This window comes from Drosophila simulans, chromosome 3R, assembly GCF_016746395.2.
Source record: "Drosophila simulans strain w501 chromosome 3R, Prin_Dsim_3.1, whole genome shotgun sequence".
Classification (NCBI taxonomy): Eukaryota; Metazoa; Arthropoda; class Insecta; order Diptera; family Drosophilidae; genus Drosophila; species Drosophila simulans.
In genome coordinates, this window is record NC_052523.2 from 11,037,641 (window position 1) to 11,062,123 (window position 24,483).

Consider the following 24,483-nt stretch of genomic DNA (forward strand, 5'->3'; position numbering starts at 1 on the left):
GTTGGTTTTTTTTCGCATCATTGAAATCAATTAAATAGTTGGAACTTTATTTAAAACATTAAGAAAATACATAGCTCCGATTTTCTTTGGAAATATTCATTCTACACATAAAATCTACTTAACCATTTAACTACTACAAATATATAGAGATTTTTTATAGTACATGTATAGTTAGTTTAGTTTATTTTGTGAGCAATTTCTGCCTCAGGTGGTTTCATGAAAACGTGCGGAAAATGCCTTTCCATTTGTAGTTTGATTTCCGGTTGGTATTGTCATATTTAGAGGTCAAGAAATTTAAAATCTTTTGGTTAATACACATAGGCATCAAGGGTGCTAACAGTTTTTACAGATTTTTCGCATATTTAGACACTGATTTGTCAAATTTTAAAGCCCTGTTCGACTAGCTATAGTCTGGGTACACGTAACACGTAGGTACATTCTTTATCTAAGCTATTCTATACACTATGAGATTCAACATCTATCTAAATCCTAATAATTGCTGACTAGTTATTAGTACTATATCGAAAAGCACGCGGGAACATTGAGCGAAATCCGAGTCAGTATACATGATATGGAATTGGTGAAAGATGTGCTCGTCCTGCCATCCTCTACAGAATCCGGCAGGCATTCGAGTGCATCCGGTGCGAGTGACGTCCATTTCCGTGTCCAAAGCCGCTGCAGCACTGATGGGTTATTCCGCCACGTGGAGAATGCTGGAAACTCTGGCTGTTGCTCATCTTCGGATCCATATGATGACAGCTGGGTGCATGACTATGACTATGTCGCGGGATTAAATAGAAGGTTTGAAATGAATATGGAAAGTGTGATCAAGGCTCTACTCACCCATGACTGCAGAGTCCGGAGTCTGAGATGGAGCTAGGCATTAGGCGCTGTTGCTGCTGCGGCGGCGGAGGCAGAAACAGTGGACACCCACCGGCAGCCAAATCACCAGCTCCATCGTGGCCGTAGAGGGCCAGACGCATGTTGGCCGCCTTTGTCGCCGACTGGGACTCCACTTCTTGAACCTCTTCGATCATCTTGTCCAGCTTCTCCATTGCCTTGGTCTGTTTGGCGGCCAGGAAGGCCTTTCGCGCCGCCTTCGACATTGAGTGCGGTCTGGAGAAGGAAGTTTATGTTACTTTTGGGTAGATGTACATATACCTTTTCTTTAGCTCACCTGGCTGGTGCCGAGTTAGATCGATGCGGAGGAGGTGAGTGCAGGGAAATGGATGATACTGAATCCTTCGAGCCGGGTCGTTGGCTGTCGCCTTTGCTGGTGCTAGCCTGTACCATGTGCACCACTGGAGCCACTGTCATGGGCGGCGACTTGGATCGCATTGGACATATCACAGCAGCCAACGCAGTTGGAGTGGTGGCATCTAGACTGCTGCTGTTGGAGAAAGTGATTTTCCTAATAAACGAGGAGTTGGCTGACGGTTCTATAACCAAACTAAAAAACTTACTTCAGCTTGGTCGCCTTGTCGCGATCCAATGATGCACTGCTGCAGCTGGCTGTTTCTCTGGCTGGTGCCGTCGACGGAGGCGTCAGTTGATCCATGGCGGCCAGTTCCTCCGGCGTAAATTTATCCGGATTACTAGGTCTCGGCTTGGGCGGTGCGCTGCCAATCCGGAATGGAGGAGTTGGGCTAAATCCGCAAGGGCTCGGATTGTTGTTGTTGTTTGCCAGGGAGGAACGTGAGATTTGCAGATCCTCGAGAAACTCCTCGGTGTCCAGGATGAGAGAGCCGAAAATATCCGAAGGAGTTCGCATAAATACGTGGCCCGTGGAATTGGAGCGGGACTCGCGACGTCTCTCCTGATCCGGTGGAGCACAGCTCCTCACCGGAGAATTGGCTACGCTTCGTCGAGCTACATCCTTGAAGGTGACGGGTGAGTAGATGCGACTGTTGCGATCATCCGGGGGTGCACCTCCACCCGCTGCCGCTCCTGTTGCGCCAGAAGCTACTAGTGGTGGCACTTCAACTGAAGCTCCAGTTAATGCCTCCGCCACCACAGCCTGGTGATGTAGCGACATGTGATCCGCTGCAGCGGCTGTTAGTACCAAACCGGAAATGCTGGATGATGGTGCCATCACATCCACAGCAGGAACGTTGGTGGCGGGAATGGAAACTGCTAGGGAAACCGAAACGGGCACCATCGGAGTCAACGGCTTGGATACAGGAGGCATAATGGCCTTCGTCTTAGGTGTGGGCGTCGATGGAACAGGTGAGAGCGGATGAACCTGCAGAGCAGCGGTTAGTTGCAGAGGCAGCCGGTTCTCACGCTCCTCCAACCAATAAGTGCCCATGGTGCCCTTGCCCTTTACATCGATCTCACCGCGCTCGATGATCTTGTAGTTGGGTCCGATAAGAACCTTCGTGGACTCGGATATGTGCACCTTCATGGCGATACTGGTGGACTCCATTCGTGAGGCGGTATTAACCGTATCGCCAAAGAGACAGTAGCGCGGCATCTTAAGGCCCACGATGCCCGCCACCACTGCGCCCGAGTGGACGCCCACACCTGAAGGGGATCAGTTGGTATATTAACATATAAGTTAAGATTAAAATATCTTACGTATCCTCAAGTGCTGGCCCGTTGAGGGATCCTTGAGATCGGTTATCGCATCCACCATATCCAGGGCCATATCACAGACTCGCTCGGCGTGATTGGCATCCTTATCCGGAGCACCCGCCACCACCATATACGCATCACCAATAGTTTCCACCTACGAATCATCTACTTCAGCATTGAGGTAAACAAATATGGAATCGAACTTACCTTGTACACTGAATTCCGCTCCGTCAGCTTATCGAAAATGGAGTACATAGCGTTCAACATGGACACTACCTCCATCGGAGTAATGCGGCTGCAAATCTCGGTGAAGGTTACGATGTCTGAGAACAGGATGGAAACGCTATCGAACATCTGTTTGAATACAATACAATATTATAATCATTATTTAAGATATTGTACTGAGGAACACTCACCTCACAGGTATCAATGGGATTCTCGCCCCGCCTGAGCCTATCAGCCACCTGTTTGGGTATCATCTGATACAGCAGCTCATCCGTTCTACGCATCTCCTCATCCAACTTCGGAGGATTACATCTTGTTAGTTATGATAAACATTCTTGCATTCTTCCCTAAAAAATCTTACCAATCTCATGGACTCCTCCAGCTTCTTGGACTTCTGCTGTTCTTGATCCAGTGCCAACTTCAGTTCCACCGATTGTTGAGTACCCGCCAGCATGAGATCTCTGCTGAAGTCGTGCATGGACAAATCGTTGATATATAGACCAGTGGTTATTAGTGAGGTCAGATCCGGCATTACGGGAGTACCCAGAAACATGATCATGCGCCAGTTCTCCATGTAAACCATTTGACCTGCGGAAAATACGGGTTTACTGTATTACAAACACCACAACTTCTTTTAATCTTCTTTCTTTAGCGAAAATTAAAAAAAATCATTTAATTAATTTTTTTTCTTTTAGATCTTATCTTTAGATTTTGTCGTTCGTATTTGGGTTTACCTTTTAATCTAAGAGACTTTTCCGGTTCGCTGCCATCTTCATGCTGCAGTAAGTCCTCGTTTTGCACATCGAATCTCTCCGTAACTGGATCCACAGTGACAAGCTCGAAAATGTTGTTAGTACGATTGAGTATCTGATAGATATTTAAGGGTTACGCGATATTATGGCTATCAAAGGCACACACTTACAGTCTGAAACTTGAAAGCAATTAAGGGACGAACTAGATCGAACCAGGCCGTAATTTTTTTTCCCAGAAGTTCCGGTAAAATCACCATCAAAGAGTTACCAATACTACGCACAACCATATCAGCACTAAATATAAACAAATTCATCAAAAATTAGAGAATATTTAATCAAATACAAATGATACTTACCCAAAAACCATGCAGAAGGGAAATATCTCAAACAGCACATGAGCACTGATGGGCAGATGCTTCTCCTCCCGGGTCATGGCCAGGGATGCAAGTGTGAAGGCCCTATTATCGAAGGTCAGTTGGAAGGTCACGTGGACCGTGTCGAAGAGGATCTCCTCCCGAACGAGCTCGATGTGCATCTCCTTGTGATAGAAATACCGTGCCACCTCTGAATTTACAATGCATAAGATTAAAATCATCTTTTAGTGTCACCAAGTTTTACCTCGGATTTGACCCATCGTGTAGTAGACGAATCCTCGACGCTTGGAACGATAGTGCAGGGTCAGACCCTGCTTAGTTTCGTTTTCGCAGATAAAGCTGGGAGCTCTCATCCGCGGATACGAGAACTTCAGGTACTCATGCAGGTTGTCCAGTCCGTTGAGGAAGTCGCGCATGTGGCGGCCCAGGACGGAAAGGACACGATCGTAGCCATACTGGCCCACAAAGCCCACAAAGTAGACGCCCATCTGGTCCATGAAATCCCGCTCCGAAACGCCCAGCACCTAAGAGTTTATATATTCCAAACTTTGAGTTTCACTTAATTTATTTTGTACCCACCTGTTGAGCCTTTTTGGCCAGCTTCTGCAGCAGATTCTCGGGATAGACCTGATGAACGCTGAAGGAGGGCGAATCGATGCCAGCCTGTCGCCGGATGTCCTCCCATTTCTCCTCGCCGTAAACGGACTTGATGTACTCGGAAAGGTTCTCCAGCAGCAGTCCGTACATCTTGGGGCAGAGGGAGTCACTTCCTCAGGCTTTACTTGGCTGACATTGATGCTTGGAACTGTTAATAAAGACCGGAATCAATTGATTGACACCCAACTTAGGTCACTGGCTTAATTAAATGTACAGGAAATGAGTTTGAATGGGCCTATAATCAATCAAAGTGGTTTCACAAAAATATACAAAATCTGTTTTAATATCCTTGACATAGATTCTTTTAAAGAATTCGATGCTTTTTCCGCATTTTTAATGTCTTTTTTAATGGCTTGGCATACTTGTTAAGAGAATTTATGGATTCCCTCGGTGTGAGTTTGCATTACCCATACGCCCGAGTGGCTTCGGTCTGCCCGAAAAACTGTTCCATTTTCAGCAGGTCCACTTGGACCGCGAAATCATTGGTTTGATTCCTATAGACCAGACTGTCGGCGCCCCGACTCCAACCACAATCATATTATTTTCGCATCACTCTGTTGATTCAGCGTGTCATCGCATCCATCGTTCTATTCATCCAACTGTCTCGCCATGGCTTTCAACGCCACTTTGCTGGTCCAAACCAACAATCGTCAAGATCTTTGGAAACTTGCAAAGTGGTGGCATTAATTGGCAGTCATTTATTTAAGAAGAAAAGTATAATTCGTATAAATTTGAATTTAAAATCAAATCATTATATAATCTAAAGCTCTTAGAAACTTTACTTATTACTTTAAAACTTTAACTAGCTCATTTCCTTGAATAACATGACCCAGCCACACAGTAAAGTCACAATAACTTGGCCTTCAGAAGAAAGCCATAAAGTACTTTCAATTAGTTGGGCTAATTACATTACATGCCGCACTGTGGCTGCAATATACGGCATAGATGGTTCATATAAAAGTCATTAAATCACTCATTTATATACGTGGATGACATTTGAGCAGTGGAACTCGACTTTTCTATTGCCCAGTTCATTATCCTTTGGGCAGGACGAAGCTAATTGCCAAGGATCTGTTAATTTAGCCATGTCCAACTGAGTTGTGCTCACAATTTAGAGGCAAGGACAATTGCTATTTATTCGCATCCCCCTTTGAATCTGGGCTAATTGAATTGCATTCACATTCAAAGAAATGCACCTGGCTCTGGCCATGGCTTCTAAGAATAAATTTCACTCCGACACCTTGAGGCATCTCGGCGGCACGGCGCAAATGAATGGGATCTGGTGGCATATGTTTCCTCCTCGAATGCAATCCGCATATGTTCGTCTCGATTGGCAACTAAGCCAATTTGCCAACTGGAAATTGAGTCGAGCACTTGGCTGCGCTCCTTTGGGAAATTCGCATCATGATGCGCCCAACTAACCAACTAACAATTGCGGCCAAATTACACGAAGACTGCAGCATCTTCGAAGGATCCAAGGACACATAGCCCAACCCAAGTTGCAGGTGTCAATTTGTACAAGCCCTCTTTTGTGCCCTTTGCACCCACAATTCACAGTTCGCCTTGTTTATGGCTTAATGCCATTTGTTGTGTCACAAGCCATTTCGTGCGCTTTAAACGTGGCCCATTATCCCTTCGCCCATAAATCCCCCTATGGCGAATCAGGGCTGAAATCATAAATTTATGCATAACAGAGCAATTTATTTGTGGCTCATGGTTTTTAGTGTTCTGGTTTGATTAAGGTAAAGTATGATTTATTTTGCGTTCATAGAAGGAAATTCTAAATAATATGCAATTTAAATACACATGAGAAATACCTACTGAAATAAATTGTGTAATTTATTTAATTTCAATTTGTATATTTATTTCAATAAAATAACATACAAAATATAAATCGGAAGTTTTGTTTTGCTTAGTGGGCAGTAATTAAGTATAGAATTTCCTATAAGCAAAGAACAAAAAAACTGTATTCCTTGACGTCAACTTGGCAATTTACTTAGTATTAAGTCGACTTGATGTTTTGTTTTTTCCTGTTTTTGTCTATTTTTCGTCTTTCTTTCTTTTTATACACAGATATATCTTTGTTATATGTACGTGTTTCCATATAAAAAACAGCTTGAACATATTTTTATCACACAATGATGTGTGAAATATAGAAAACGACACAAAACTAAGCGAAAAAGACAGAAATCCTGAGAAACAGCCAAAGTACAAGACAACGAACAAGTTAAAAATTTCGACAGCCAAAAAGACGGGCTAAAAAATAAACGAAACTTTCAGTTTTGACCTTCCAATATTTTGGTATTGTTCGCTAGACACCCCCATAAAAAAATTATATTATAATCGAGAAACACTTGTGCCAAACATATCAAAACATTGTCCACATTTGTGCTGTCATCTGTGGGCCAAATCGACTCGAGTAATCTTTATTCATATACTTTGTATAATTGTATATATAAAAATCGCTTTATTACATATTCGCTTCCCCTCCAATTCATGAATGGAATGCAGAGCCAGAATAAATGGCTTTTTTTCTGTGGATATATTCATTTGTATACACTGAAAGTCAAAAATAATAAACAGGATGTACAAGTTGTATCTCTGTGACGTCAGCAGGCTATTGATAAACGAATGACTTCTTCGCAAAAAGGGGAGGAAAGTTCAGTTCAGAGGAAATAAATTGCAAGTGGGTGGTGGTCACTGGCTAACTGTTAATGGCCTTCTATATATATCTATTTAAAACCAAAAACTTTTAACCCAAAGTGTCAAAAGCAATGTTCGTTTTCCCATTTTGCCAGTTTGTCTGACCATCGTCAATTCATACCCAAAAAAAATTTTGCGACGAAATTCAAGGTCACTTCTGCAATTTCCATAAAAATAGATTCAAAACCGTCTTAACTGCAGTGACCCTTGTGTCCTTGGAGATCGGAAAGATGAAAGGAAATAGAAACTAATTTATTTATAAAAAAATATATGGGCCAAACAAAATATGCCGAATAACTTGTGAATTTTGCTAAATTTTCAATTTTCCAGTCCGACGAAAAAATCGTCTGGCATTCAGTTTTAATGAAATTATAAACAAAATGTGTGTTTTTCAGGCATACATAGCATCTGAAAGCCAAATAAATTATGGAAGGCATTGAGCAAATGTACACATATCTCTTGATAAATAAGACCTCTATACATATATCCATTTTTTACTCCCCCACGATCTGCAATTGTGCGACTGCAGAAACAATTAATTTTCAAGTTCATTTGCGTGGGTCGTTGGCGGTTCTTGAGGAGCAGATCCCCAATCCCCAATCCAATCCCAATCCGATCAGAACTTAACTATAGATACGTATTGCGGCTGCAAAATCAGGCGAGGGAATATATCCACGCGAATACATCGAGTACACATATTTATTTTTATATTTCAAGCAGAATTCATTTGAAGGTGTCTGCTATATGTTAAGGTTAAACAGCGTTATATATAGACACGGCAAAAACTATGTATTAGTGCCACATAATGTGTGTATTTTTATTCAAATTGTATGATAGACAGGCATAGAATGGCAAAAAAGCTTTTCAGCTGAGGCATTAGAAGCCATTAAGCTCTATTTATGAGTCCCCAGGTGATGCAAGTTGAAAAAAATGAACTCTAAAGGATTTACTGAAACCAAAAATTTCATTTTATTTATAAGGGAAATCTTTTTAAAGCATATAAAATACAAAATACTACGCATTCGGTACAAAAGATATTGCTCAAATGTATTTATTTTCGCTAATTTGCTATGACTCAAAGTTGTATTTATATTAATTATATTTTGTAGCTTTTCTGAGCTGCTGAGCCACAGCAAATTGCGCATACGCATCGTTGACATTGTAGTATAGCTATAATTTGTTTTTCGTTTCATTTCATTTCACTTGCGAAAACTATATTCGTCCTTCACATTGAGAAAGCAATTTATTACACACCAAGTGCGAAAGTAATAATATGTATATAATTTATATGCATTCACACTGCATTTGACTTTGTGACAGCTAAATGTCTGCTCCCCTCATCCGAAATTAAATGCAGTTTGCAATTAATTTGGGTATAAACTGCGTTATAAAATATGGGGAATTTGCGAAAGCAAATTGTTTGACGTTGCTTGCATTTGTGCCACTAAATAATGAGCTTACATTTTGACCCCATTTCCCAAGGGACATAAATTTCTCTAAGATAATTATTTTGTAAGACGCTAGGCCAATTAAAATATTTTTAAAATAACTGAATTGTATTTGTGGTTCCTTTTAAGGGTATGCAATTCCTAGCCAATTTTTGTGTGTCCTTGAGCAAAACATCAAAGCTGTTGGAACAAACACAATCAAGCGCCAATAAGCTAAAATTAAGTAAAAAAAGGGGGAAAAAACGAAAGTAAAATAAAAAATTGCTCAATTCATTGTAGTGTGAAGCCAAAAAAGTGTGCCAGAAAGTAAAAGTTGAATCACATCACCGAAATCACTGATTGGCCGAAAGAAAAACCTTTGCCAGGTATTTCCCAATTTCCCGTGAGTTTTTGTGCATTTTCCTTTGATTTTCGATTTGGTTCATCAAACCGCATTCGGTTCATTCAAAGTCAAGTTCAAGTTTAAATGACGCCGATCGTCTGTTTAAGGGTAAAATTCACAAATCAGCCTTATATAAGCTAAACAAACAAAGTCAAAAGAACATTTAAATGCAATTGCATTTGACCTTGAGTTCATGGACGGAAAAACAAAAAGAAAACACGTGCAGGAAATTCTGTAAGCGATCTGCACGATTGAAAAGGTCAACCCGATCTCCATGAATATATTTACTATTATTAGAAACATATGTACTCCCAGATCTGCCCTTCAACTCGGTCCGATGTAATTGTATATGATGGGGGAAGCTTTACCCATCTTTGTTTATTCGTTTTCGTAGGAATTTCCCTGGAAAATTCGTGTTTGGATTATCAAGCATTGGGTCGCACGTGGGCATAAAGATATACTCTTCAGCAGGGTATAATCGAAAAAAGCGTTACTAATATTTTAGAAAATCAAGTAAGGGCAAAATAATATTGCATTTTACAGAGTAAACTAGAAAATATTAAACTATCCATATAGATTTCATTATAAATAATATATTGTATGGTTAAAGTATCTACAATTTGTTTGAATGTATCTGGAAAAGTTTTGTTTATTTATCTGTGTGGGCATGTTGCTGGAAATGGTTTTTCCATTATCAGGAAACTAAATTATAGCTAATGCCAAAGCCAAAACATAAACAAATAAACGGAATTTAAATGCTGTCATGGCAAAAATTCCATCATTATCTAACCATATTTTAAATTAGTTAGTTAGAACAAATAGTGTTATGATTTAGCTAGAGTTTATAGTTTACTGATTAATTCCATACCACAAGTGACGATTTTCCCTTGAAACATTCAAAGAATACGTTAACAATATGAAAAACCATGGGGAAAACAAAAACAGAAAATAGGGTGTGGGATTTTCTGAAAGAAATATGGGCTCATATCATATATGTATGTGTTATGAGTTGGCTGGCTTTCTTTTTATGATCATCGCCAGCGTCATCGCGATTTCGGTATTGAATCGTTGCAAACAATGAGTGGGTGCCACCACACGATCTATTAGAATGTAGCGGGAAAGCTTTCCCATAACCGATCTCCGGAGCTTTGCCACACAGATGCGATGAAAATCGCTCACGGATAGAGCAACCTACGCCGTAAAGGAATGCGCCGTGCTTTTGCTGCCGAAACGGAATGGCAAAATTCTGAAACGAGGAAAATTGGTGAGGCGAATTTTCTTGGGGTTTGCAGTTTGAAAAAATTCTTCGTTGAGGATAGATCGCTATTTTTTAGGAGTAAATTTAAATTGTAAGCGAACCCGAAACATATTAAACAACACACAACTGATCTAGTAAATTGAATAATTATAAACGAAATGAAAAAAACAATAAAATCAAATTAAATAAAGTGCACCATCACAGCTGAATGTGAATAAGAACAATTAACTGGTGAAATAATTATGGAATTATGATCGCATTATGAATGAATCGATGTTCCATAGCGAAAAGACATTGACTATAATTATATAAGAGAGATCGTACTCAATGACATTTGATACCGAAGTGTTGGAGCTCATCAAGAGTTTGTGCAGTGAAATATAAATGAAACAATCCCATATTAAATTAAATTCAAAATTAATTTAGTTTAATGGATAATAAAGAGTTTATTTTAAAATACTTCAACTGAATTGTTCTTAGACTTTGCACACTTTTTCGATACTAAAGTAAATTCCGCAGAAAGCCAGAATAACAGAACGATTTCAACTCAAGGACATTTAAAAATAAAACCCAATTTAGCTGCAGCTTACACACAGATACACTTACACGCACACACTGACACCGACACCTAGAATATTTGTTCTCATACTCAGAAGTGTGAAATTTGCTATGCAACAAAAAAATATTTTTATATTCGAGCAACCAGAAGAATACACACCGATACATGAAAAATCACAAAAACCGAACCGAAATATATTTATTTTTAGTGAGATTGATCTTGCGGTAGCTGCGGTATTATATTAGATTTTATGTATATGTTTTATAAACTTTGCACTGCTCTAAAGTGGCACACAGTCTGTTTATTTTCGAATCGAGAGACTTTCAACGCGAAAGCAAAAAATTCAACTGAGAAAACATCCCATCAATCGAGAGACAAGCGATTCGAATTCGTGCGTGCTGCCTGGCATTTCCCGGGAAATAGATTAAATCAAAAACTAAAAAAAAAAAAATAAGCGGAAAGGAAATTTGAAACACATTGGAAAATTGCTAAGCCATCTCTCTTCCCAACTTTATTGCAGCGAACGAGTTCAACGATTTTTTCGTGAACAGAACAAAACAAATCGATCAAAATGTTCAAAAATCACTTGGAAATGATTGGGCGCAATGAGAGCCCCAGCAAGAAGGCGAAATTCTGGCAGTCCTACATCAGGTCCCTGAAGGGTAAGCATTCACTAAATAAGCTTAAAAATTATCTTAAAAAATAGTAAAGTTATTCAAAACTACCATAGATTGGTTAGTCACAATAATAGCGAGTTTGCATTGTTCCAAAATAATTCAAAAAACAATTGAAGATGAACTCGAAGTGTTCCCAATTTCGGTCTGATTAAGGGACACCCAAAAGTGATATTATTAAACTCTGGGCAGTGAGCAACACAAATAGCTTAGCCTATATGTGCATAGTCTATTTATTTTGGCAGGTGTCATATCAGCCGAGCTATATACTTAGACACGCTCTGCTGGGAAAGCTTTTCGCCACAGATTATTCGAATATATAAAGAGAAAAATGTAAAATATATGTGCTCGGGCCTTAAACAAAGAATAGGCTAAAATATAGGATACACATACAGGGGCGCATCTATGATAGAAACCGAATAGAAATCATACATTTCTGCAGCGCTGGCATTGAGCCAAATAGTGAGAATAGAATAGCCGAAATATTTGAAAAGCAATCAACTAACGCGTCGTTATCCAAACAACTATTTATAGGCTCCGAGGATATCCGTGCCCACGAGGCGCCCCGTGCCTCTCGTCCCTACAGCTCCTACCTGGACTCGCCCTCCTACAGGAGCATCTACGACGAGCCCGCCACCGCCAACGAGCGCGTCCAGTCCTCTGGCTACAGATATCTGCCAGTGAGCCGCGACACCTACGGCTACTCGCCCCGTGCCATCTACGATCATCACTACAGCCGAACAAGTAAGTTGGTACCATATACGGACCACATACTGTACTATCTACAGCCGATCCCCGCCTAACTGCTTTACACAGCCGAGTATCTGTATCTTAATGCTTCCGAAATCGGTGGCCTTGCAAATGTGGATATTGAACTAAGATATCCTAAAGTAAATTTCAAATACCATAGTTAAATATGATCTGGCCAAACCACTTTATGCTAGAAATTTTTGTTTACATAACTAGTTTTATGCCATTAAACTAAAAGATACTTTTAACATTTTTGAAACTGGAATAGTAACATAGATGAAAATCAGGTTTAAATGTTTATGTCAATGTTTTCAATCTAGTTTTTTAGAGACAAGCACACGTTTAAAAATTTAACTAAAATTTAAAATTAAAAAGCCAATCAGCTGATTGTTATTTGCAAGGTTACATAAGCTTCGGTCCATCCGAACGCCAGTTCTTTCAGCCTTTCTGCTTCGATGCGCCATCCATCAATCAGTCAATCAGTCAGTCAATCAGTCGAGTCATTACAATCATCTTACAACTGCATTCTCGCTCACTGCCTGCTATTGAAGCTTTTGACAACACCTTGAATATCTCAAAACCGCCATATTTTTATGCGTTTTCATTTGAGATGAAAACGGCTGCGAGCGCTATGATTTCATAAATTTAAAAATAAAAATGGCCAGCGCCAAACGGCCAAATACAATTACGTCAATGAAATTTCGTTTCGTATCGTTTCGTTTCGGCTCGGTCGTGTTGATTTTGGCAAAAGGCCTCAAAAATGAACAAAAAAATCAAGACAATAATATAGGCAACACACACACACAGGCGCTATATATCAAGTCAGGTATATAAGCGGAATTTTTGACTCAATTTTTTTTTCGGTGCGTGCTCTGGGATCAAATGACTGTGGCGGCCCTCGGTGCGCGGAAAGCGAAGTTCTCTTTTCCGAATTTCCGAATTTCCACACACTCACACACTGGCAAAAAAGCCCCAAGCACCCAGCCCCCCGCCCCCTGAAGTCCGCCCATTTCACCTTCAACCTGGTACCCCGTTTGCCTAAATTATTTAGTTTTCTTTTCGCTTTTTTTTGGACTAACCAATTGTTTTTTCTTTTTCTCTCTCTTTCATAAATGTTTCAGAATATACATAAATGTGTGTCGTCAAGATAAATACACATATGTATCCGAGCGATATACATATGTATATATATATAAATTTTTTGATATTTTATGCACACTCTCTCGATATATATTTATATATATATATTTGTTGTTCTCTCTAGGCAAAAGACAACTTTAATTTAGTGAACAGGATTTTGTGTGTAGTTTTTAGTTTAAATATTGAAATTAGAAAACGATTTATTGAGTAGCCAGTATATACATCTGTATATATATATGTATGTGTTTTGTGTGTGAAATAAAATCTGTAAACAACATGCTGTTGCTTTTCTGTGGTGTTGCATCCATCCATCCAGACCATCCGACCATCCAGACCATCCATCAAGGGCCATCAAAGGGTTTGCTATGAACTCCCATCGACTTGTATCATGACCACGGCTTCCAGTTCATTTATAATAAATTGCTTTTTAATACGCTTTACTGATTTCCCGATACCCTTCTTCTTCTATTTGCCGCTTTCGCTATGATATATAATAATATTGCTTTCTGGGATGGCGTACGTATCGAATATTGCGCATACGTCGTGTGAGCCCACGCTTTAAACATGTCACTTTCTGTAAGCATCTATTTTTGAGTTCTTTGCTTGCTTAATTGTTGGAATGCTCATCTAGCTTAGGGAGTGCTTATGTTTAGATATTGGTAATATCAATCTTTTTTGTGTGCACAGTTCCAGCTAACTACGACGCAGAGAAGGCCTGGAATGATCATCTGAAGCGCATGCAGGAGATCGAGCGCAGGTGGGTGTCCCTATATCCATTATATTCTGGCAAGGATCACTTATCTTTTTGTGGTCTATTATCCACTTAGGTACCCATCTCGCTATGGTCTCTACTTGAGGGACAAGCCACTCACGCCCAACTCGCTGGTGCCCCTGGAGTACGAGCCAGAGGACAAGCTGCTGGCTGAGCTCAACAAGGGTAAGGATATCAAAGACATTTTCTAAATCCAATGCCAGACACAAAAGTCCGACACCAACATCAGCAGGAAAGTAAACAACACAACAACATCAACAACGAAAATTTTAAAATTAATATATATATATACAAAATGAAAGCACGAACTCAAGAAAAAAAAATAGCAAATGAAATCTGATCGCAACATCCAAAAACGAACTCAACGAAATTTTTTTCAAATTCAGCCAACACAAAAAAAAAAAAATACTTTTGCAGACTTTTCTCAATACCGTTACAACTCGATTTTCGACTAAAATCTTATTTGTTTAACTCTATTTTGCAGCTTTAAGAGCTTGAAGCGCTGAGCGTTAGTGAAAATAAATACTTTTGTTTGCTTAGCTCGTAGATAGACTCTTGTAAATTAACGCAAAATCTGTTCAACTTAAACGAAGTGAAGGGATAAACGAAAATGAATTGTAATCAATATTTGTCTGTATAAAGAAATCCCCGATAAGCAGCAATAGTCAAGTCGAGTGAAAATTTCGTTAAATGTTTCATTGTATAATATATAAATATAAAATTACAACTGCTTTATTTTAATTATTAACTTATACAAAATCAACAACAACAAAAGTAATAAAACCAACAACAAAACATTTATAAAAAACGAACTCTAATTTTTAATTTAGCCATTAAATATATTTGAATAAGCATATTTAACGAACCCATCCACACACTCATTCGTTCCTAAAAACCATCCATCCATACCCCGATTATCTTAAGCCTTTCTTCTAACAGCTGCTGTACCAAAGAGCATAGTTTTTGCTGCTAAATCAACTATTTGAGCCCACTGTAGCCCCACTGGCGACTATACCCGAACCAAAAAAAAACCAAAAAATATCCCTATTTCCGCTCTTCAGTTACTTTAAAAAACCAACATTAATCAGTAATAAAAACATATTTAATACCAATCAAGAAAACTTGTGTTTTGGATCTTTTTATCGCAACGGAAATTCGTCTCTTATGGTCCTTAATTCTCTAACAATTCATTCGCATTTCGATATTAATATATGTCAATGTTTATGTTTTCCTTGTCCAGTTCGCTGTTGTATTTCGTCTAGTCCCTCGTTTCACTACTAAAATCCAAACATAGAAATTCGCATTACACTGTGCGGTGCCTGTATATAAACTGCCAAAAATACTTAAAAAAAAAAACTAAACATTTATACAAACTCAAATGAAATATTTAACGAACTGTGTATTGAAAATGTATGTTTCATATTCTCTGGCAGACAATCTGTAGATTTCAAATCAAAAACTTCCAATTTTGTAAACGTGTTTCGTGCCCACAGTTTTGTGTAATTTGTACTATGTATTTTGTTTCGTATGTTGTTTGTTTTCCATTGCAAGAGTATCTTGAACATCGTTGGTTGGTGAGGCTTTTAACTTTGGTAAGTACAGGATTTTAGGGATTTTAAGATGCTCTTTATGAGCAGCAGTAATTTTTGAAAAATTGTTACTGCATTTTTAAACTCTTTTAATTCAATTAGAGGATAGAGTAAAAGAAGTGTTACTACCAAAAATTGTAAGCAGCTAACATAGTAGCTTTGCAATGTATCTTAAAGTGATTAATGTATAAATATGCTTTCATCCTATTTTCAATTCAACTTCATTTTAGTGATTTTACTGATAGTAGTGATAGTATATTTGTTAAATTTTTACCAACTATTTAAAGGTCAAACTACAAGTTAAACTAGGCTACTTTTCTCAGTCATTTATCGTAGGAATTAGATAGATTTTCAGTTTTCCCACTGAGTGATTCTCGACATGGTTACTCACTTGACCCACCGTTCTGGTTTCAGCTCGTCGCTCGGCCTCGCCGTTCCGCCCTGCCAGGACGACCCGTGCCGGCAGCGAGCCGTACGTGCCACCGCCGAGCTACTGGAACCGCGAGGGCAGCGTGCCACGCGGAGGACCCTCGGTCTTCGATCGTGCCACCAGCTTGGCCCCGTTCACGCGGCCCAGCTTCCGTGCCAGCTCTCTGGAGCCGCTGGACGAACTCTTTGAACGTAAGTTGCCCGCGATCGCCGAGGCTGATTTGGCTGATTCGGCGCCAGCTGATGCGCCCAGTCGGCCACTCGGTATCTTTGAGCGCGCCGGTTCGCCAAGTCCCACTCCCGTGAAAGCCGGTCGCTGGGGACCCCGTCCCACCGAAGTCGCCTACGATGCTGAGGGTAAAAATCCAAATTTTACCTATACTTTCCCTACCAAAAAAAAAAAAATAATAGAAACTAAAAAGAAAATCCGAAGAAGAGACGAAATTTGCGTGTTATTTGTTAAAAATTTATGTGACTTTATGTCCGCTTTCTTTGCCTCTCGGAATGCGAGACAAAACAATGATGGAGTTCATGATGGCGATGATGTGGGGAGAACGCGTTGAAAAATCGTTGCCATATTTTTCGCGACGTGTTCGGACCACCACTCGCCCATCCCGCCCATCTGGTGGCCATATATAATTTGTCAAAATTATTTCCACTCCTTGGCTTCGCCAGCACGAGTATTTGTCGTGTTTTGAGTTTGAGTTTGCCAGCAGCATCAGCAAAATTAGTACAGTAATGCCCGAAGTGTAAGCGCCGCGCTTTCCGTCCTCGAAGGCAAATCGATTTAATGATTTTCAAATTTTCGAAATGGCAAAAACATATTGGAAATTCTTAATTTGCACTCACTTTCAATAGTTATTAATTTTAATGCCAAGTAAAATTTTATTAATAAAGTAATAAACAAGCCCGTATCGTCATAAAATATTAGTGTAAATAATTTAATACCTTTCTGTCCAATTGAATGCCAAAAATCCGATAAAGAAATTTTGCAAATTTGAAAACCCATTTAACGCTTCATTGAATCGGTTAGCATTACCCTGACAATCCCAAACCAGAACCCCACCTTCATATGCCCACTGGTTCGCTTATCGATGTGCTCACTGTAGCGCCTGTTCAGCCTGCCCACCTGTCACTTCCAATCGAATTCTCTTATCACGTTTCCTCGCATTTCGCCCCCCATTATCCTTTGGTATTTTTTCCACAATGAAACCCCAACATACGCATGGAAAATATCAAATTATTGTTGATTGTTAAAGCGTTATTTTTTTTTATTTGATTTACTTTTATTTTAGTTTAAAAAAAAACATAGCAAAAACAAAAAATATTTTTCTTTCTGCTCTTCTTGTATACATTGCTACGACAATACAAACAATATCAAATGAAACCGAAACCCAACAACATCTGATTGTATACCCAATGAAACGCACAACAACGCCATACAACACCCACATGATACGATCCAATCATACCATCTCTGGATGACTACTACTACTACTACTACTGCTACTGAAATGCCAACAAAACAGGACTCCCCATCTTCCACCCACGCAACCGCTTCAGGGATCTGCTGAGCCCCAGCCCCAACTTGCCGATCTCCTCGATCGTGCGCGATCCCTTCTGGTGGGACGTGGATGACCTGGTGCCCTTCCGCGCCACCTCGGTGCCCCGTGCCTCGAGCCCCGTGGCCCGCGATTCGTACTTGTCGCCGGTGAAGAACCGCTACTTGTGGTCCAAGCACCCAGCCAGACCCTTGACACGTAAGCTAAAGATTCCCGATTCCTAAACATACATTCGGGTCTTACCAACTGTGGGGCTAAATTGGTAATAAACTTGGGGGACCATTTTCATTGGCTGTTGGTAAGATCGCATATAGTCTGTATATAGATGAACAGTTTGTAAATATTTTCGAATTGGTGCTCCCCATCCCTATAGAGAAATTACCATAAAAGCATGAGAGAAATATAATTGCACCGAAAAAATGTTTAAAGTAATAGATAAAATAGATAAAAACCATAAAAATTCATGTAAAAATTAGATAGAAACATTTCAGATTTGTAGGGAAAAATTGTTAAAGTCTAAAGTTTGCTAAAGTTATAGAATTTAAAAGTGTAAGCCCTAATGTAATGTGCTTTTAAAAAAAAATTATAGTTTTCCTTGTTCTTTAAATATTTGCATTAGATTTTCTTTCATGGTTTTGAAAAATTATGTTTTACCCAACACATTTTCCAATATTGTTTATATTTAACATTATTATTTTTATTTTATTTACATTTGAATTATCATGAACAGCTGAGGAAGAGGATTTATTCTAAACAAAATATATAGATTCAAAATCACAAACAATCGTTTAGCTCTAATAACAAAGCGACGCTATATCAATCATATAGCAGTTCTGTAATTTTTTTGTACTTAATTTTACATAAATTACATGTAACGAAACGTAAAAAAAAAAACAAATTGGTAAGAAAAAGGAAATGGCATGAAAAACGATAAATTTGTTCATAGTAGAAACTACACAAATGACTTGTAGTGCTCACATAATTTCCTATAGAATATTACGACCTGTAGTACCCTGTATTAGTAGTTTCTCCCATCATGTAGTGTTAATAACATAGAATTGATATATGCATTAGTCTTAGAATGACTGGGTTCTGTAGTTTTTGTGATTGTTAAAAAAAAGTTAAATATATTTTAAAAAGAATTACCTTACTGATGCATTGTGGCATGCCCCAAATTTTGTTTTTTACTTGAAGTTGGCTCCTTCTGAAAATAAATGAAATATATAGATTTTTATTATATATTATTATTATGAAAATGTATCTTATAAGTTTTTAAGATATACACTTAAACACTACAGAGCTCTCTCATTCCAATCCAAATTGTTTTTAACCCATGTAGCAAACACATGATACAACTTCTGCACGCCACATACTTCTTCTTTCACTTAAATGTTTATTTCGAATAATATTTGGGATTTAGAGGTAATAATACTATTTTATCCGATTCGCAGCTCACCGCTCAATTTTGTAAACGAACGAAACAACGAACTACAAACCAACAAAAACATCCTGAAGAACTAAAACAAAGAATGCATCACACAAGGGGCCCCCAAAACAACGACAACCTGCTTTGGAGTAGATCAGTAGCAAAAGGCTTTGCAAGTCTTAATATCCGTGAAGAACGTTTGAATTTTTTCAAAACTGCAAGAACTCCCCTCGGAACAACCATCACTTCCGTCTGAGGTTCTCAAAATATTTGCCAAGAAGTGCGTAATTCCCGTAGAAAAAAAAAACAACCGTATAAAACTCAAAACTGTCTGTTTAATTTTTATTTTCCGATTTCTTAAGAACCTTATCGTAAATGTTAAGTGCAAGAATATGAAAAAAATCGATTTACATTTATTATAATAAAACAATAAAATCAACTAATGAGTTCCCATTTGCAACATCAACATCGCACACTCAATGGGCTTCATAAATTGTTCCTTTTTTGTATATCTTAGATGCTATATATAAAATATTTATACAACTATTTGTATTTGTAAAAAAGTATCGTCTCTCATGCGGAGCTCGATGACATTTAGAAAACTGTATAAGGCATATGTATATCTGCCACAACACATCCAACATTCGGCCTTTCCACATATACATATGCTGCACATTTTCGATTTGTAATAAAACATTAAAAAAAAAACAACAAAATTTGAATAATAATAAATAAAAACTTCTAAAACCCAATCTAAATTGATTGATTTGGTAAAGCTTAAGGTAATCACTTAGGATCTTTTCGAATACTTTGTAGGCCACAATAAAGTTTACTGGGATGCAATGTCCCATTTTTTGATCCCTTCTCCGGGTTTTCCCCTTCTGTCTAGTGGTCTATGCCATTTATCTTGCCATTTACTGCCCCAATGCTCCATTTTTTCCAAGTAACTTTGACGTTTTTGGCGTTTAGCACGCAATTGTTTCGCACTTCTTGTTCGCTCATATTCTCCGCCTGCCATTTGTCTTGGCCATGGCTTTTGGCCAAGTTTGCACAGGGCTGGGAAAACCCAGAGGGAGTGGAAAAAATCATTGGGGGAGGGGGAAATATTCGCTGGCCTGGCGGGAGCCTGTCAAGTTCCTGGCCTATGAAACACGCTTCATTGTGTTTGCTCTGCAATCGCCTTAATTTTCCTTGCTCCCTTATTGTTAATGGTCATTTGTGACTTCTTTTTTGGCTACACATAGATGTGTTTCTTTTCTTTTTTCATTCCACTTAATTATTGATTCTAACGAATTTTCTATTTGCCAAAGGTCAATGCAATGTCAGAGCCAACTCCTGGGAGATCTCAATTGACGTGTTTCAATAGCATTTCAATTGCTTTTTAACTGCGTTCCCTAAAGTCTATGCGTGTGTGTATGTATGTGTGCTTTTCGGGAAAATGGAAAATGCTCGCCCAGTCACGTGCAGACTTTGCAATTTTCGCGTGTCCCCCGTTTAATTAAAATATTTATTAATTTTCCTGGCCGTATATGCATTACATATACGCATAATCAGGGCCAAAATCCAGGCTCCCTTTTCGACTTCATCATGGTAAATGCTTAATGGAAATGGGGTGAATGATTTTCCCAATGCTATTGTTCGTTTTCCTCAATGAGTTGAGCTTTTCTAGGCAGAGGGAGTGGAATGAATGGAGATGTGCGAGAAATGGTTAGGCGAACATAGACCGTGATTCACATTTAGACCAATCTTTCACCCTGCCACGTTTAATTGACTTATAGAAGCCAAAAGGCTGAAAGGAAAAATAAACTTTATTCTGGAAGCGAAAATTGTGGCTAGAATTTGGATGAAGCCATTTCACTATTTGCAAACGAACTTCAAGTAAAAGTTGCAATTTATTGACTGAGGCTCAAATTATTACTATTGATTGATTCTTCAGCACATATTCGGTATTTTCGGTATTGAATGTAAATGTAAACGAAGCAGTTTAATTAATATAGTTCATCGTAAACGAACCTTTATGAAAAATTCACAGAAACAATTTTACATTTCCATTGAAAATAAACCAACTTTAAATTTGCAGTACTCGGAAAAAAGTTGAGCCCCAAACTTGAGTAGTGGCAAATTGCGGCTGCTGTTATCTGTCAAAATGTTTGAATCTTCCTCGTTTGGTTGTCAACTGCGGTTTTCTGACGGCGACGCCTGTTGCTGACGTCCTTGGTTTCTTTTTTCTTTTTTTCTTTTCGGTTTTGGCCCCGAACTGGAGATTTATGTCTTTGCAAAAGTTTTTTCCTTGCCGGTTATCGTTGGCCATCAAATGCACGTGCCTGAGAGTTGGCCATAACTGACAGCTCCCTGTGCTAATTGGTCAGGGTCCTTTTTTTCGCCTCGTGTGCATATGTGTGTGTGTGTGTGTGTTGGCCACTTGACATGCACGTCACAAATATACGGACCAGATTCAAGTGAAAAGCGTTGCCTACTTTTAAGGCTGCACTTCCATTGTTTTCGCTGGCTGCCCCGAAAAAGGGTTTGATTGTCAAATCTTTGGCTACAATTGGTTGAAAAGCCGAATTTAAAGTGAAACCCAGTCGAGCGTGGAATTTTGTTTGCTTGACTGCGGTTCGGGTCAGGAACATTAATTACATCAAACACGCAAATTTAATTTGTCCAAACCGAAAGTCAGGCTCGGTCAGAGATGAATGAAAGTGAAAATTAGTCAATTGAAGGCTTCCCGCGGGCTTGATGGCTGATTGTGCTGTTTGGTAACTACCCCGAAGCCATTAGCCAGATAATCCCACCACCCAACCCTTCATTCATTCCACAGCCACCCTGCTGATGAAAGGTGCTTGAACTGTTCTATTATGGATTTTCTTCGCTGGCCCAGACAATGATGATGGGGCAACTTTAATTATTTGTGAATATTGTGGTGGGTATGAAGGAGTAGATCAAATTACGGGGTGCATCAGTTTGATTCAAGGTTAAACTAAAGTTAAACGATGATAAATGATTCACGGGAAATGTATTTGTTGTGAAATTGTGCTGAAAATTAGGGAAAAGAGTGCAAGAAAAACAAACACTGAAAAGTTGCTTACTACTTTCCTGCTTTTTATTATCTATTGTAGCATCACTCATACGCTCCGTTGTCCCAACTTTTGCAGCATTTATAAGCGTAACTTCTGTTGGTTCACAGAAACTAACTCCACAATGAGCTTAGCTTTTCCGAGAAAAATATATGTGGCAAGGTATTTTACAAAATACGAAAACAACTTTTTCATTAGCCCAAAACACCTGAGAGACCTCAGCTGAGCCAGCGGACAATGGCGTAAGTCACAACTAAAAGGAAAAGTTTGAGTTGTGGGAAACTCGCAATGCTGGCAGGTATCACTGCGAGTTGATAAAGTCGGTGGAAAACTGAACAAATTCAAGACTCTCTGATACTTTTTATCAAAGTTAAAGAATTTTATCTGAATTTTATCAAAAACATAAGATATTCCACCAAAAAAGGTGCTATAAATTAACCCCTAAGATGTAACTTCTGGCTGCTTCTTTCCTTACTCGAAACAACAACTTTGATTGATCAATCTGAAGCTGATTAATGTGTCCGACGGCAGGATTCTGCCAAATCCCTGCGTTAAGTGATTAGCTTTGAGATATTCATCTTACTTTCTTTCGCGCAACTTTAGCCGTGAACAAATTGAGACTGAGCGCCGCTCAGGTCATTTATCAAAAACATTATATATTATATCGCAAAATTAGCGATATTTTTCGATGGAGCCTCTTACTAACCATCAAATCAGAATCAAACGAAGGTCAACCCACGAGATGCTTAAGGAGTGCCACAAGGATGCACAGGGATGCGGAAGTGATTACTTTTCGGTGTCCTCCAAAAATGCCAAGAGGCTTAAGTGGTAGCCTTTTTTTTCACCCTTTCAAGTGAATTATGAAGAGCTTTTCCGAGTGCGTGCGGGAATTGTGAGAATTTTCAATTTTTCATTGTAGTCATTAAGTTTTAATGGGAATGGAGTTTCGATGTATGCGAAACTGATTAAAAATTTAAGCAACAAGGCGATGGAAATGGGCTTAAGTGGTTTTCCCTTGTTTGTACACTGTATGCAAGGTGGGAAATCAGTAAATCAAACACATAAATATAAACATGTGAATAGATATACTAATATTTGTATTATCACCTATCTTCCTAAAATGTATTGTTATTACGCTGACCAAACAACAAGTGTAAATAGCACAAAGTGTCAATATGCACAATTAAATTGCTAAAACAAACTACCATTTACAGCCACAATTAAGGTAATTTACATGCATAAAAGTAAAATGTCCTTCTCAATTCGCAAGTGGCGCTGCATAATCAGGCTATGAAATGTTTGGAAAAATGAAAATGTACAACTTAGCATAACAAATACTAAAAAGGAACTCACTTACATTTAAAATTAAATTTTACCCTAAGTGGGGCAATTTTTAAAAGATTTTTCCTCCTTTCAATGGCAAGTAAATATAATTTGTAGAGGGTCCCGCGGCGATTTCCCTAAGCTTTTTGCCCCAACAACAAATTCATAAGCGAATATATATGTAAATGTTGTGTGTATATTTGCATACAACTCAGTGGAATGAATGAACAATTTCTGGGGACGTCCTCAATCTTCAAGGTTGAATTTCGCACACTGAGATACTTTCCCGATTTGCTCATTCATAATAAATGCATTGCAATTTCCCAACACCCCGAAAAATATCAGTTTTTTTTTTTGGTTTGTGCACAAATTTTCCGTTTAGGCAAGCATAAAAATTGAAAATCAATTTGTTTGCAGCCATCGCAGCATGGAAAATGATATTTTGAGCCACATTTTTTGCGGTAAATAATAAATTTTCTCATTTTTCCGGGCAGACAAGAGAAAGCTGTTGAACTTTTTGCCGCTTGTAAATTAAATACGATAGTCATTAAAGTTGGCCTCATGATTAATGCGCTTGCAGTTGCTTTATATCATTGTAGCTTATTGATTCGGATTGTTTTTTAACTATTGGCAGCTCGTTTTCAGATCTCTTACCAATGTAAATTTTTATAAATTCTTTAAGACAAGCGAGAATTCTTCACTGAACAGATTTGCTTCAACATTTCATCGCATCCTTGGACGATAGTTTGCGCCCATATTTACACAGTACTTTAAGCTAGAAAAAGGACCTCAGAAGGGTCCCCTCATAA

The 24,483-nt window shown here is 38.7% G+C and overlaps 2 protein-coding genes across 20 annotated transcripts in view; one reads left to right on the forward strand and one right to left on the reverse strand.

Annotated features, from left to right (window-relative positions):
• Positions 1–390: 390 nt before the first annotated feature.
• The window catches only part of LOC6728023 (soluble guanylate cyclase 88E), a 35,107-nt gene continuing 11,014 nt past the window's right edge, over positions 391–24,483 (reverse strand). For 3 of the 5 annotated variants that reach the window (XM_016175341.3, XM_039295714.2, XM_016175337.3), the window contains exons 3-16: positions 18,995–19,052; positions 4,505–4,730; positions 4,170–4,449; positions 3,908–4,115; positions 3,722–3,845; positions 3,534–3,666; positions 3,161–3,387; positions 2,991–3,095; positions 2,782–2,928; positions 2,578–2,728; positions 1,464–2,523; positions 1,178–1,411; positions 844–1,116; positions 391–777 (exon numbers count right to left, since the gene is read on the reverse strand). In XM_016175341.3, the coding sequence (XP_016034621.1) occupies positions 609–777; positions 844–1,116; positions 1,178–1,411; positions 1,464–2,523; positions 2,578–2,728; positions 2,782–2,928; positions 2,991–3,095; positions 3,161–3,387; positions 3,534–3,666; positions 3,722–3,845; positions 3,908–4,115; positions 4,170–4,449; positions 4,505–4,672 (3,279 nt within the window). In that variant the 5' untranslated portion in view covers positions 4,673–4,730; positions 18,995–19,052 and the 3' untranslated portion in view covers positions 391–608. The remainder of the gene's footprint in view (positions 778–843; positions 1,117–1,177; positions 1,412–1,463; positions 2,524–2,577; positions 2,729–2,781; positions 2,929–2,990; positions 3,096–3,160; positions 3,388–3,533; positions 3,667–3,721; positions 3,846–3,907; positions 4,116–4,169; positions 4,450–4,504; positions 4,731–18,994; positions 19,053–24,483) is intronic. The other 2 variants (XM_039295715.2, XM_016175338.3) reach the window with 2 other exon arrangements.
• LOC6728024 lies at positions 10,197–19,713 on the forward strand. 15 transcript variants are annotated; one of them, XR_005544319.2, is made up of 9 exons: positions 10,197–10,379; positions 11,453–11,594; positions 12,141–12,350; positions 14,184–14,253; positions 14,324–14,433; positions 16,272–16,643; positions 17,816–18,046; positions 18,579–18,749; positions 19,300–19,713. XR_005544319.2 is itself a non-coding variant. In XM_044923401.1 (8 exons), exons 2-8 carry the CDS (start codon positions 11,504–11,506, stop codon positions 19,317–19,319), a joined length of 1,104 nt encoding a protein of 367 aa, XP_044779336.1. In that variant the 5' UTR covers positions 10,197–10,379; positions 11,453–11,503; the 3' UTR covers positions 19,320–19,713. The 15 variants fall into 15 exon arrangements, 7 of the variants coding, with proteins under 7 accessions (XP_044779336.1, XP_044779337.1, XP_044779338.1 ...); XR_006541961.1 differs by having other exon boundaries at positions 16,272–16,478; XR_005544322.2 differs by having other exon boundaries at positions 14,205–14,253.

What these genes read in the sequence shown, in the direction of transcription:
- LOC6728024 (XM_044923401.1), top strand. Translation starts at nt 11,504, where the DNA reads ATGTTCAAAAATCACTTGGAAATGATTGGGCGCAATGAGAGCCCCAGC. An exon ending in CTACATCAGGTCCCTGAAGG is followed by an intron (nt 11,595 to 12,140) that starts GTAAGCATTCAC and finishes AACTATTTATAG; the next exon opens with GCTCCGAGGATATCCGTGCC. An exon ending in CCCAGCCAGACCCTTGACAC is followed by an intron (nt 18,047 to 19,299) that starts GTAAGCTAAAGA and finishes TCCGATTCGCAG; the next exon opens with CTCACCGCTCAATTTTGTAA.